General features: G+C 47.2%; 1 protein-coding gene across 1 annotated transcript in view; it reads right to left on the bottom strand.

Moving 5' to 3' along the window:
- Positions 1 to 15,997, bottom strand: part of LOC147708725 (uncharacterized) — a 249,884-nt gene that overhangs the window by 107,555 nt on the left and 126,332 nt on the right. Inside the window, exon 12 of the mRNA XM_086925771.1 lies at positions 866 to 934. Coding sequence (XP_086781897.1) covers positions 866 to 934 — 69 coding nt within the window. The remainder of the gene's footprint in view (positions 1 to 865; positions 935 to 15,997) is intronic.

The raw sequence follows: 15,997 nt of genomic DNA, 5'->3' as shown, positions 1-15,997 counted from the left end.
TAGATCATGGTAACAGTGAGGAAAGAGTTTGGTGGCTCTGGCAGAGGGCATCGAATTAACTGCAGATATTTCTGAAAAAGTTGTATTCCAAATCTTGTATCATAAAAGGCATCATAATTCTCCTAGACTTCCTTTTAAAATATATGTAAAGGACACCATACTTTTACTTGTGAATGACATTAAGATGGGTGCTACCATTAAATATGCCGGGGAAAGTCTTATTTACTTTTGCACAGTTGAAGTTTGTACAAGCCATCAGTCTGGGTCTACCTCATTAAGAGAAAGCTTGCTTTCAGGTGGTGATGAGATAAACAGTTGCAAAGGTTTGCTTGGAATTTATAATTTATCCAGAAGATCCTGGTGTCTTTTATATTTAGAGTTTGAATGGCTAGTCCAGCTGGTAATGTTGGAATCAAAAAAGAAAGAAACAGCAGCGATTCACATAAAATCTTCCTCCTACATTTTGGCTATGTGTATATGGTAGTATTGCATAAACTACGCTGTCTTGAGAAATATACATTGTAAACAGTCATCTATTTAAAGATCAATTATTAACCTTGATGAAACAGCATTCATTTGAAGTTAACAAACCTTCGAAACATTATTGTCAAAACTCAAAGAACATAATAATGTAATCACTCTTGGGTAAAATCCATTGAAGGGTGAGGCAGTAAGATAAGACAATGTATGATGGAGCAGATTGTTTAGTCAGTTATAGAGAGGGACAGGTGGCAAGAAATGACTGTTTTTTTTACTACGTATTCATAGAAACCAAAAGATAAAATGTTCTGAGGCAAAGGAAATACTCAAACACATGGTGAAGAAAATGCCCAAACACATGGTTGCCTTTGGTGCCCCGTCTTACCCTTTCGCCAGAATAAGGTAGGAGGCTTCGGCTCCCTCTAATTATTGTGTCTGCCGGGAACCACTGTGGCTGCTGTAAAGGTAAAAATTGCTTTAGGCAAAACATACTTTAAGGCCCACTTTCACTTTCCACACCAAACTCCACCTCCATGACTACAATGAAAGACTGTCATCAAACTTTTCTGTGGCACCCAAGTTTAAGTAGGACCATGATCACACACAGTTTGTTGCCAGCAACCTTGTTTCTAGTAAATCATGTGAAGTAGGAGATGACAATATTATTTAGCTGTAAAGTTATATCTTTAGCCATGGTACCCTTAAGGGTTTAAAGGCTTTAAAGATCTCCAGTGTCAGAGCAGTGTATTTGGCTAGTTTGCCTATAGGTATTTCATGAGTATAAATAGACTGCATGAAGTATTTTTCTGGCAGACAAATAATACACGCAAATATGTTCAAAGAGAAATAACAGCAAGGATGCATGTTCACCTTGTTAGGATGTAAGGGAGTGGACAAGTTCATAGCCAATGGAAAGAGATGGATCCTAGTAAAATATACTAATTCAAAACAACAAACGTAAACTCATAAGATTAATGAAAGCTACAAAATTTTGCAGAGAAAGGTGAGGATTATCGTTACATGTGCAAGTGATGTTTTCCTGAACATCAGCCTGCCTATGCAGTGTGTGCTATTTATTGATACTACACTGATACATCCTTATTATTTTGTGTAATTGCACTCTGATCTCACTGCCCATAGGCATGTGTTCACTAATGATGAAGAGTGTCCTGAGAGTTCTCATCTAGAGCTGATTGTAAGGTATTTTCCACTATTGCCAACTGCAAAGTGTGTTATGATTAGTTAATACCATGTGCTGAGAGCATAACCCATTAATTGACTACCATGTATGTGAGGGGATATGACAAGAAGAACAGGCAATTAAGAGCTTTTACTACTGAGCATGTGGAGAATACATCTATGAACACCCTTATAGGAAGGCCAAAAAAGCCAATTGCAACTGCTGGCTTCCAGACCTTCATTGAACCTGGAACACAGGCAAATAAGAATACTTAGTGTGATCATTCTACTGCCTTGGACTAGCTGAGCCAGTTTCACGATTTCAGAGATCATTCTAATAAGTATAATAATCAAAAAATGGCCATACTTTGGAACAAAAGCTGAATATGAAAATCTTGAGCATTTGATACCACACATAGAAAATGTATTTTTGGTAAGTTTAATTTCTAAGAACTCTCTTTCACTGATTATACTAAGGAATAAAAACAACCAACATTCATACAGGGTGCACAAAAAGCTCTACTTCTATGTTCCTCAAATTAGCTAGAAATAGATTCCCTTCAAATGTGTTGCCATGAACAACAATCATTCACTCAATTCTGCCTCTCAGCATCAATCAATCAGTAGATTTGTATAGCACTTTATGTCACACGTGAAGGTATACAGGCGATGGCAGAGTCCAGTTGATTAGCCAAACATCTAAGTCTTCCGGGACTTTCAGAACTCTGGAAGAGATGGGGATGTACAGAGATAAAGGGGTAGCTCATTCCATGTTTTTGTTGCTAGGTAGAAGGAACGACCTCTGCATCTGCTATGTCAGATGCGGGGGTGAAGGTTAGAGACGGAAGTGGAGCGGAGATGTATGGTGGGCTGATGCAAGTGCAGTCGATGGTTAAAGTAGGCGGTCCGCAGTTATGTAGGACCTTGTATGCGTGGGCCAGAAGCTTTTCTGTACAGGGAGACACGTTCATTTCCCTGAGGTAGGGGGTGATGTGAATTAGTCTAGGGAGTTCCAGGGCGAGTCTGACTGCTGTGTTCTGTATTGTCTGTAGTCGGTTCGTAGGCTTGGTCAGTGGGGGTCTGAGTTAAGAGGGCCGCCAAAATGCGTCCAAGGGAGAGCTTTTGTTTCTGATGTGCAGTATCTCTGTCTTGGCTGGGTTGAGTTTCAGGCAGTTGTCCCTCATCCAGTTGGCAATGTCTGTAATGCAGATGATTTTCTTTGGTTCGAAGGTGAGGGTAGACTGACTTTTTGCATTCTTCTGGTGAGGAGAGGCGATCCATCTGAGAGCAGCTCCTTGGATGCGTCTGCTGTGCAGCCTTGTGATGAATGTGGGGTGGGAGCCGTATCATAGGCTGCCAAGAGGTCTATGAGAATCAGAGCCACAGTCTCTCCGCAGTCGTGTAGGTCTTAGATGTCATCGGTACCTGCCATGATGACTGTCTTGGTGTTGTGGTTGCTGCGGAATCCAGATTGAGAGGAATCGAGTAGTTCTGTTCCAGTTGTGAGGAGAGTTATTGGTTGATGACTTTTTCTAATACTTTGGCCGGGAATGGGAGCAGGGAGATTGGTTGTCAGTTCTGGAATTCACTGGGATCTGCTAATGGTTTCTTTAGTAGGGGGTTGACTTTTTCCTGTTTCCAGTCTTTGAGGCAGGTGGCTGTTGCTATTGAGATGTTGAACAAGGCAATGAGAAGGTGGCTGATTTCATTACAAGACCGGATGCTACCATTATGCAATAACCTTTTTTTGCAGCCCCAACATTCAGCCTTTTAAAGAACAATAGTACATCATAAAGCAATAGAATGTCCAGACAATATGCATGTCCAGAGTCATCATCCTCTTTTATTTGCTCCTTCATTACAGATAAGTACTTCTGTGTTTTGTCCTTGGTAGGTCGCTCCCCACACTGCACAGCACTGCCTGTGTGCGCTTGCCTTAGCCCAGCTGCCGCTGCTGCTGTCTGGGATTCGAGGCCCTCCCTGCTCTTGCCCCTGTTTATGGTATTTTTATTTTCATTGTAAATTGTATTATTTGTCAGCTCACTGTGTGTTTTTGCCCTTGTGCCCCCTTCCCAGCTGTGCCATTACTGTGTCCCTTTTCCTTTCGGTATCCCTGCTGTTCTGCTCCCCAGTTCCTGCCGCTGCGTCCCCTGCGCCCCACCCCCCTGCTCTCCCATTCGCCCGCTCCCACCTCCCAGCTGCTCCTCCCTCCCACCTCTCCTTCCAAAGGCAAGCCCATCTGCACCCGTCCATGCCTGGACCACGCTCAGCACCTGAACCCCTGGCCCCCGCGAGTCCCAACACCGATACTACGCCAACCCCATCCACGCACTCAACACCGGACAAGAATACTGCCTGGCCACCCCAAAGCGCATCCAAGGGCCCTTTTCCTGCCGGAACTGCAGCTTCACCAGCGCACGACCCGCCAGCCCACCCACCAGGAAAGAACCCAACTACCTCAGATGCATTCTTCTCAACACTCGCTCCGCCCGCAAACACGCCGTTGTACTCTGGGACCTTCTCTACTCAACCTCCCCAGACGTCACCTTCCTGACAGAGACCTGGCTGAACCCCTATTCGGCACCCGACATCGCTATAGCTATCCCGGACGGCTATAAAATTTCCCTCAGGGACCGAACCAAAAGAGTAGGAGTAGTAATCGCCATTGTCCACAGGAACACCCTCAGAGCCTAGACCAGCACCGACGACATGCTCAACATCGCCGAACACCTACACTTCCAGATCCACACCGACCCCAACACCCCCCTCAGAGGAACCCTCATCTACAGACCCCCTGGACCCCGACCACAGTTCAGCGACTTCATCGCCGACTTCATCAGCTCACACGCGCTCGCCTCCATAGACTACATCCTCCTTGAGGACCTGAACTTCTACCTCAAGAACAACGACAACAACTCCACCACCCTGACCGACAACCTAGCCAACCTCGGACTCAGACAACTCATCACTACACCCACTCACTCCGCCGGCCACACGCTTGACTCCATCTTCTCCACAAGCCCCCACGTCTCCTTCAACCACACCACCAAACTCCACTGGACCGGCCATCACTGCATCCACTTAACCTTCCAGAAACCCACCATGCACCACCGCACCCGACTGATGCCTCGCCGCTGCTGGAACAAAGTCACCGAAGACCAGCTAACCACCACCCTTGCCCACAGCCTACCCACCGACCCCACCGACGCCGACATCGCCGCCCACATTCTCAGACAGTGGATCGACGACTGAGCCATCACCCTCGCCCCGGTCAAGAAATCCTCCAACAGTCACACCAGCAAGAAAGCAAGCTGGTTCACTGAAGTCCTCCAGGCCTCCAAGCAAACCAGCCGAAAGCTGGAGAAGAAGTGGCTCCGTGAACGAACACCGGACAGCTACGCAGTCCACAAGAACGCCACCCGCAGACACCATCACCTCATCAGATCCGCCAAAAGGGCCTCCTTCAAAGACCACCTAGACAACAACGCATACAATAGCAAAGAGCTCTTCAAAATCATGAAGGAACTCTCCAACCCTAGCTCCAACACCAACACTAACGACATCCCACCTTCGCAAAACCTGTGCGACTCGCTCGTCACCTTCTTCCATCGCAAGATCGCAGACATCCACGACAGCTTCAATGCCATGACCGCCCGACAACCACTGATAGCGGCGCCCCCACGACCACAATTTGCACCAATTGCCTGCTCTCCTGGACCAACATCAATGACAATGACACCATCAAGATCATGAACACTGTCCACTCCAGATCTCCGTCAGACCCATGCCCACACCACATCTTCAACAAAGCCAGCACCACCATCGCAACCCACCTCCGGAAAGCCATCAACATCTCAGTCGAGACAGCAACCACGGCCCTCATCTCCTGGACCTGTCAACCGCATTCGACACTGTCTGCCACCGCACACTACGAACATGCCTCCACAACGCCGGGATCCAAGAGAAGGCCCTGGACTGGACCACCTCCTTCCTCTCAAGTAGAACACAGAGCGCCCCCCCCCCCTTTGGCTCCAAAGCCTCCGAGATCATCTGCGGCGTACCCCAGGGCTCATTCCCCTTCCCTACGCTGTTCAAAATCTACATGGCACCTCTCGCCCACGTCGTCCGACTGCACGACCTCCACATCATCTCCAACGACGACGACACCCAGCTGATCTTCTCTATCACCAAGGACCCCCACACCGCTAAAACCAACCTCCACGAAGGAATGAAGGCCGTTGCCGAATAGAGGAGGAGCAGCCGACTGAAGCTGAACTTAGACAAGACGTAGGTCCTCATCCTCGGATCCACCCCTTCAGCCTGGAACGACTCCTGGTGGCCAACCGCATTGGGAACAGCTCCAACACCCACCGCCACGCACACAACCTGGGGGTCATCCTCGACTCCACCCTCTCCATGACCAAGCAGATCAATGCTGTTTCTTCCTTCTGCTTCAACACCCTCTGCACCCTTCGCAAGGTCTACAAGTGAATCCCGACTAAATTGAGAAGAACGGTCCCCAGGCCCTCATCAGCAGCAGGTTGGACTACCAAAACGCCCTCTACGCAGGAGCCTCTACCAAACTCCTGAAACGGGCTTCAACGCATTCAGAAAGCCTCTGCACGCCTGGTCCTTGACATCCCTCGCCGCAGCCACGTCACATCCCACCTGGGAGACCTGCACTGGCTCCCTGCAAACAATAGGATAACCTTCAAGTTCCTCACCCACACACACAAAGCACTCCACAACACCAGACCAGAGTACCTCAACAGCCGACTCAGCTTCTACACCGCCAGCTCCTCTCCGCTGACCTCGCCCTCGCCAAAGTCCCCAGCATCTGAAGAGCGACCTCAGGTGGCAAATCATTCTCCCACCTTGCCGACAAGACCTGGAACACCCTACCCACCCACCTACGGCAGACCCAAGACCTGCTAACCTTCAGAAGACTCCTCAAGATCTGAGCAGTAGCAGCATTTCCCTCCCCAGCGCCTTGAGACCCTCACAGGTAAGTAGTGCGCTTTACAAATACCATGATTGATTGATTGTTGCTATGTATTGATTGCTGTTAAAGATCATATCTAGTCTTTAGTCATAGCTTGGGACTGCCCTTCCAATTTATAGTTTAGCCTGGTAAGATTTTAGGGAATTTAGTTTAACCTCTGTGTAATATTGTGTCAATAGTTGTTTGACTTGTGTCAATTCCTGCTCGAAAGATCGCTGGTCATTTGGCTGAGTATATTCGTCGTGTAACACGAGGGCCCGGCATGCATTATCTGGCCTCTTGGTCCCTGATCGGCTTCTTCGCCAATGGTCAGACTGCTTCTATTTCAGTGCCGGCTTTCGAGCTGTAACACCACTTGCTCCTCAGTGCGGTTAATGGCCCACAGCAATTCACACCGTCATTTTTCCCTGCTTTGGGAGGGGGGCGATTGCAGAAGCTTCGGGTCTGAGATCAGGTAAGTATTTGAATGTAAAAGATGACTAGAAAACCTCAATTGGAGATTTCAGGCAGGTTGCCTGGCAGTTTTGGTGGAGGCCAAGTGCAACTCTTACAACCTAAGATCTAAGCTATTCTGGACTGGGAGGGTCTAACAACCTAGAACAAAGTAAAGGCATTTCTTGGCTTGACTGTGTATCATAGGAGGTTTGTGAAGGGGTATGGATTCATTTTGGCACCACTCACAGAACTCACCTTCTAGAAAATTCCCCAGAAAGTAAACTTGACAGTTAGCTGTCAAAAGGCTTTTGACACCCTGAAAGAGGCAATGTGCTCAGCACCAATTATCAAAGCTCCAGACTACACCAAGCAGTTCATTGTGCAGACTGATGCCTCTGAGCTAGGGATAGGAGCAGTTCTATCCCAGACCAATGATGATGGCCAAGACCAGCCTGTTGCTTTTATTAGCAGGAGGTTACTCATCAAGGAGCAGCTTTGAAGTGTCATTGAGAGGGAGGCCTATGCTCTGGTTTAGTACCTAAAGAAGTTGAGACCATACCTGTTTGGATCTCACTTCACAGTTCAAACTGACCACAGACATCTCAAATGAATAATGCAAATGAAAGATGAGAATCCCAAACTTTTGAGGTGGTCCATCTTCCTACAGGGAACAGACTTTACAGTTGAATACTGACCAGGGACTGTCCATTCCAATGCAGATGGACTTTCCAGGTTCTTCCACTTATGAAATTAAAATGAAATTTATAAAGTGCCACAATCACCTAGGGGTATCTAGGCACTAGCAGACACGGACAGGCTAAAAATCTGGAAGATATCAAAAGTATTTCCTAAATAGCCAAGTTTTTAGATTCTGCCTGAATGCCAGTAGATCTGTCTTAAATTTTAGTTTAGTAAGGAGTGAGTTCCACAGCCTTATTGCGCATGAGATTAATCTGCTACCATCCCAGCTGCCTTTTTTTAAATATGTGGATTACAAGGTTTCTACTGGTGGATGAGCATAGGAAGCATTCTGGGATATAGCGTTGAAAACGCTGTATCAAATATTGAGGGCCAACACCTTGTTGTGACTTGAAGGCAATACAGAGTGTCTTAAACTTGATTGGTTTACATATTAGGAGCCAGTCTAATTGGATCAATGCTTGAGATGTGGATTTATATTTCAGGATGCCTAGCAGTAACCGTGCTGCGGCATTCTGCAGCGTTTGTAACTTATGTAAGAATTGATTTTGAATAAGAATAAAAAGCTAGTTGCAGTAGTCTACTTTGGATGAAATAAGAGTCGTAACGAACATCTTTTGAAATCTCAATGGAATGAAAGGCAACACTTTCCTCAGAGTTTTCAAAATGAAAAAAGGCGATAAAGTAATTTGATTGATTTGTCCCTCAAAAGATAGCTAAGTTTCAATAATTACTCCAAGGTTTTTTACTTTACCACTGGGGATCGGTAGATTCCCCAGTTCCTGGGGCCACCAGGTGTTCGACAAAAAAGAGGGGCTATTACCAAACAACAGAATCCCAGTCTTTGAGGAAAATTAATTTTAGGCAGTTCCTGCTCATCCACTTCCCGATATGAAGCATACAGTTGTGAAACGGAACTGCATTGGCTTCAGGATTATCAGTGACAGATACAACAATCTGTGTGCCATCTGCATACGAAACCAGAGAGAAACCAAATGAGCTGATTGGAGCTGCAAGTGGGGTAATATAGAGTTTAAATAGAGTGGGGCTCAGGGGTGAGCCCTGAGGGACCCCACAGGGCAAAGAGAAGGTTGATGAGTTAAAATCACAGTGAGAGACTGTCTGGATATGGTCAGCCAGAAAAGAGGTGATGAACTTGAATGCATTGTCTTTGATCCTAATTGATTCAAGGGGATCAATTAAAAGAGTGATTAACCTTATCATATACGGCTGAAAGATCCAAGAGGAGCGGAGCCGCATTTCCTCCACTATGTATTATCTGCCTGATTTCTTCCGTGGCTGTAATTAACACCAGTTCAGTACTACGATGACTACGAACTGTGTGGTATCAAGACTCTTTGTTTTGTCTAAAAAGGCAGTTAATTCCTGGCTGACGATTTTTTTTAACCAATTTGGCAGGTAAAGGTAATCGAGTAATTGGTCGATAATTGTTGGGGTCAGCAGTATCTAAGATGGTTATTTTTAATAATGGAAGAATAGACCCTATCTTCCAGTCTATTGTAAAATATCCTGCTTCAAAGAGGTTGTTTAACATGGCCGTGAGGTGTGGGCTGTCACCCCTGGGACCAAGTGAAGTATCTTGGCCGGATATGGGTCCTGTGGTGAGCCCAATTTAATCTGCATCAGTGTCTGATCCACCGTCAGAGGCTCAAAATGGGATAGGGTACTCACATTATGCGTGTCCTTCACCGGTCTGTTGTTTAAATTGACAGTTTGACTATTATCTTGAAAAGACCCATAGAGAGATGTAACTTTTTCTTGGAAGTGAAGCGCTAGTTTGTTACAGAATTGTTGATTAATATTAGGATTCTTTGGATCTGGAAGTTTTTTAACCGTTTGAGAATAATTCCTTGGAGGAGTTCACAGTTCCTTCTATTTCTGCTTTAAAGAATTTCTTTTTCTCAATTAGAATCATTTTTTTGTAGATCTGTAAATTGATTTTATATATCTCTTTATCTTCTGGTTTATACTCAAGTCTCCATTTATGTTCTGATCGCTTACTTTCCTCCTTTTTCCATCTAAGATCACCGGTAAACCAGGATTCAGAGGGATTAGTCTTATGGCTATGAAGGTTCTTTGCTGGAGCTAACTGAGTTAGTGATACGTCCAGCCATTGATGGTAGGCTGACCAATGGAGTCTAATGAATAAGAGATGAACTAAACTGACCAGCATCAATAGTACTCCATAGGCGTCGAGTAGAACTTCCAATTTGTGGGCATGATTTTTTTTTTGCCTCAGATAGGCCATTTAGCTCAAACATGCTCACCTTATGGTCAGCCCATGTCAAGGGAAGGGAAGATGTCCAGATGAGCTGTGGATTGTCGATGACAATGGCATCAAGAAGATGCCCAGCTTTGTGTGAGGAGTCCTGGACAATTTGTGTTAGACCTGCACCATCCATATAAACCATTAAGTTCAGAGACTCTGAATCAAACGGGTTTTCCATATGGAAAGTAAAATCGCCTAGAATAGTAAATTCTTTGGCGTCAGCTTTTAATTCTAGGAGACTACCAATGGATTTTGTAAAGGCTGTTCTAGACCCAGACGGTCGATAAATGAGAAGTCCATTAAAAGAATAGTGACCATTAAGTTCAATTTTAGAATGTATAGATTCACAGTGACCTATGAGGAATGATATTGAAAATAGTTTTTAAATGATCTCTGGATATGATTGGAAGCCCTCCGCCCTTTTTTTAGTGGGCGGTCATGTCTAAATATTCTGAACCCCGTGGGTAATGCCGATACTAGGTCTCGTCAGATGATGAATCTGCCCAGGTTTCAGTGATAAAGGCCAGATCAATATTCTGACCCTCCATGAAGACCGCGAAATCTAGTGCATGCCTAACAAGCAATCTGGAATTGATAAGGGTACAACCACAACTTATTTTAAATTGTTTAGAGGGTGCCTCTGGCAATTTAGTAGAAGCCAAAGAGGTACAATGAAAGTTAGTGAGGAAGAAATTGCAAACCAAGCATTTTGGGCCATTTGTGCAGCAGTGAGGGTCTAACTGAAGACCCAGGCAATACCTACATAAGGCGTTGATAAGAAAACAGGGAATCCCTAGAATAGGTAATAGGTCCCTTAATTTCTGAGGCCAAACTAACAGGGGGCTGGCGCTGATTGAAGTCTGAGCTTGGGTGGGCGCAGATGGGCTTTCCTACGGCACACCAGCAGCGTGCCAGGTGCGCAACTGGTCCTGCATCTGCTTTAGAAGCCCCCAGGTATGGGAAATATGCAAATGCTAGACCGTCACCCACCCATAATAGCTGCCAGCAAAGGAACAAAGAGAAGAGAAAAATGAACTCTCTCTGTAAAAACGGAAGAACCCGCGGCGAACCAGAGAGTCAGGCAGAAAATATAGGAGGTATGATGCTCCCTAGTTGCAGTGGGAGCAAATATCAAGAGCAACAATCAACCGCCAATCATAGTTTTAAAAAGTTAAAAAGTGCACAGGAATGAAATATACTTTACAAATATTTAAGCGTGAAAGAAAAAAAAGTTAAAGCACGTCTTACTAGTGTATTTTAGGGACAATTAAGGCTTGCTAATGAAATGTTAGTCTCCTCCTCTTTTGTTGGGGGGCTGTGTAGGAGAGATCCCCTTTTTGCATGGGTGTCCCCCACTTTTTGCCTGAATTTTGATGCTTCTTGTCTAAGTGTGCCCTGGGCTCCTGCTAAGCAGGTACGCAGGACCGGTGTTCTTTCCCCAAAAAGGAACCTTTGCTCCCTCATTGGCACTCTTCTTGACTTCGGTCATAGACCTGCACTCTCCCCGCAGCTCCTGCTCTTCGTGGCTGCCTGCGGAGCCCCCGGCCCTGTGTGTTCGAGGCTGCTGCCTCCGAGGTTTTGCGATCCTGGTTTAATTGTGTTTACTTGTTGCTAATCTGTTTCCGCCACTCCCCAGCATCTGTCTTTGTTTTTATCTTTATTTTGTTTTATTGTTAATTATTCTGATTCCCTCCTCATCTGTGCCTGCTCCCTCACGCTTCCCCTGTTCCCGCCACTGCTGCCCTGACCCAGCCCCTCTACCAGCACCTGTTCTCCTGCCTCTCAGCTGAGCCGTCCTTCCCTATATAATGCAGACCGCTACGCGAGCAGCAGATGCGCACTCTGGCACATCAAAGGCACGCCTAAGGCAAGCCCATCTGCGCCCGTCCACGCCTGGACTGCGCCCAGCACCAGACCCCCTGGCCCTCACGCGGGCCACGACACCCGACGACGCTACGACATTGTCTTCCTCCACGGACTCAACACTCCCAGATCATCAAACTGCTTCCAGGCCAGCCCGACACTCACCCACGGACCCTTCACCTGCCGTGGCTGCAGCTTCACCAGCCACCAAACACCCGCACACCCCACCCCACCTGTCAGAGCGGAACATAACCACCTCAGATGCATACTACTCAACACCCGCTCTATCCACAAGCACACCGTCAAACTCATGGACCTACTCGACTCAGCCTCCCAGGACGTTGCCTTCCTAACTAGAGTCCTGGATGAACCCCTCCTCAGCACCCGACATCGCCATAGTGTTGTGTGCAATTTTAGATTCTGATTGCATTTCCTGATTCATTCCCTTATGTAGGTACAATTTGCGTTGCCCTTATATAGGCATAGACATCATGTCCTTATTTAGGCATAGCCATGCAGCCCAAATACAGGCATGGCTACTTCCCTCCATTCATCTACATCACAATGATTTCTTGGAAAACAAGACTCTTTAGCCGTTAGGGACTTCCCCTTGCTTGAATTGATTTCTCCAAGTACTCAGTTATTATACATGAACGTCTATTCCTTAGGGGTTCAATCATGACGTTCATATGCCCGACTTTACGTCAAAGCTGGCATTCCTAAACACCTTCAAGGTATAAATATACCTTTGCTTGCTATGGCAAAGCACAGTGTGGACCGGTGCAGTTCGACTACCTACTTGCCCGGCGCAGCTCACTACAGCAAGTGCAGAAGAAAGCCAACTCTCCAGCTGACGCACTGATTAGAAGCTGTCCTCCTCTGCTGAGAAATCCAGCTCCAGTGGTTCTGACTCCCCTTGCGGGGTGTTGATAAATTGAGTGCGTGAAGGAGATACCAACCTCTCTTATTCTGAGGTATGGAGCTGATTAGAACCTAGAGAAACCTTTGGCAATTCTTGGCAAAACTAAACCTATGCTAAAGAACACACTTACTTCTTCCCTCGGGCTAGACCTAGGTTAGGCACATTGGGGTAGGGCTGTTTTAGAAGCACCAGTTGAGTATTTTAGCCTGTGTTATTTATGTATGTATTTTTATATGGCATAGCACCAGACAATGTTATTACAGTATTATTTTATATTACTTTTTACGCTGTATGCATTATACTTGGCATTCTGTCTAACGATTGTAGCAGTTCACCTCTCTTGCATGAGAAAGAAGACTGTTCAATAAACCCCTTTCATTGAAACACCTGTCTCTCTATTTTCTCTGCAACTCTGTAGAAACGAAGCATGCACGATTAACTGAGTAAAATAGTTATCTATTGTTTCCACAACTCTGAAGATACGTTTTATTCTTGGGAAACAAAGTTGTCATGTTTATGCGGTTGTCAGAAACGAATCCCTTCTTGTGTATTCAACAAAGTTTCTAGTAACCTCTGAGCTAGCTGGCACTCACAATTAAGTTTAGTATACTCAATAGAGACATACTGACCTCAGTCCTATGTCAAATCTATAGTGTATATTATTGCAATGCCAGAGCCTGTTGGGAATATAGGAACTACACTACAATAGCCATCCCAGATGGATACAAGATCACCAGAAGGGGCCGCACCAACAAATCAGGAGGAGGAATCGCCATTGTCTTCAGGAATACCCTCAGAGTCTCGACCTGCATGACAGACACCTCCAGTACTGCTGAACACCTGCACTTCCAGATCCACACCCACCCCAACACTACTCTCAGAAGAGCACTCATCTACAGACCCCGGTCCCCGGCCACAGTACATCGACGCCATCTCCGACATCGTCGGCATGCACGCTCTTGCGTCCACAGACTACATCCTCCTCGGAGACCTGAATTTCCACCTCGAGAACGCCGACAACAGCAACTCAGCTGCCCTGCTCGATAACCTCTCCAACCTCAGACTCAAACAGCTCGTCACAACCCCTACCCATACTGCCGGTCACACGCTCGACCCCCAGCCAGCACCCATGTCACCTTCAGCCACGCCACCAAACTCCACTGGACCGACCATCGCTGCGTCCGCTTCACCTTCAAGAAACCCACCACGCACCACCACCCACTATGGATCCCCTACAGCAGCTGGAACAACGTCACGGAAGACCAGCTCATCACCGCCCTTTCTCGAAACCTACCGACAAACATCCCCGACACAGCCGCCAGCAACCTCAGGCAGTTGATCGAATACTGTGCCAACACTCTTGCCCTAATCAAAAAACCCTCACACAGATGCACAGACAGAAAGGTCAGCTGGTTCACCACCGACCTCAAAGAAACAAGCGGACTTGTCGAAGACTTGAGAAAAAATGGCGTCAGAAAAAGACACCAGAAAACCACGCAGCCCTAAAGAACGCCATCCACAAGCACCACCAACTCATCCAAGACACCAAAAGGACCTCCTTCAAGGAACGCATCAACAACAACGCACACAACAGCAATGAGCTCTTCAACATCGTGAAGGAGCTATCTAAAGCCAGCTCCAGCTCCAATGACATCCCGCCATCGCAAGACCTATGCAACTCCCTAGCCACCTTCTTTCACCACAAGATCGGAGACATCCACGACAGCTTCAACACCCAGACCCTCCCTACAGCTGCCAACACTGCAGACCCACTGCCCCCCAGACTCACCAACCACCTGCTCTCCTGGTCCCACGTCAACAACGATGACACCATCAAGACCATGAACACCATTTACTCCGGCTCACCAACCGACCCCTGCCCTCACCACATATTCAACAAAGCAAACCGCATCATCGCACCCCAACGTCGGAAGATCATCAACAGCTCCTTCGAGACCGCCATCTTCCTGGATAGCTGGAAGCACACTTAGATCAACGCCCTACTCAAGAAACCCACAGCGGACCCAAAGGATCTCAAGAACTTCCGGCCCATCTCCCTTCTTCCGTTCCCGGCGAAAGTCATCGAAAAGATCGCCAACAGGCAACTGACTCACTTCCTCGAGTAGAACAACATCCTGGACCCGTCCCAATCTAGCTTCTGCAGCAATCACAGCACTGAAACCGCCTTCATCGCTGCCGCAGACGACGTCAAGACCCTACTGGACAAAGGAGAAACCGCGGCCCTCATCCTCCTGGACCTCTCGGCCGCCTTGAACATCGTCTGCCACCACATCCTACGCACAGGCCTACAAGACGCAGGAATACACGACAAAGCCCTGGACTGGATCACCTCCTTCCTCACGGACAGAACCCAGAGGGTCCACCTCCCCCCTTTCCGTTCCGAAGCCACCAAGATCATCTGCGGCGTGCCCCAAGGATCATGCCTCAGTTCTGCCCTCTTCAATGTCTACATGGCACCGCTACCCAACATTGTCCGCTCGCACAACCTCAACATTGTCTCCTACGCCAATGACACTCAACTAATCCTCTCACTCTCCAAAAACCCCACCACTGCCAAAATCAACCTCCATGAAGGAATGAAGGTCGTCGCCAGCTGGATGCAGACTAGCCGCCTGAAACTTAACTCAGACAAGACAGAGGTCCTCATCTTCAGATCCATTCCCTCCACCTGGGACAACTCTTGGTGACCAGCCGCACCCACACCCACTGACCATGCACGCAACCTGGGACTCGTCCTGGACTCATCGCTCTCAATGACCCAGCAAGTAAACGCCATCTCCTCCTCCTGCTTCAACACCCGCGGCATGCTCCGCAAGATCTACAGATGGATCCCCACCGGAACCAGAAGGACAGTCACTCAGGTCCTTGTCAGCAGCAGGCTGGACTACGACTACGCCCTCTACGCGGGAACCACTGCCAAACTCCAGAAGAGACTCCAATGCATACAGAATGCCTATGCACACCTCATCCTTGTCATACCCCATCACACCCACATCACTGCCCACCTGAAAGACCTGCACTGGCTCCCAGTCAAGAAGAGGATCACCTTCAAGCTCTTAACCCACGCCCACAAAGCACTACACAACGCCAGACGAGCATACCTCAA

Source organism: Lissotriton vulgaris, chromosome 6 (assembly GCF_964263255.1).
Source record: "Lissotriton vulgaris chromosome 6, aLisVul1.2, whole genome shotgun sequence".
Classification (NCBI taxonomy): Eukaryota; Metazoa; Chordata; class Amphibia; order Caudata; family Salamandridae; genus Lissotriton; species Lissotriton vulgaris.
The sequence above is the reverse complement of the archived record's forward strand: the minus strand, read 5'-3'. Positions and strand labels throughout refer to the sequence as shown.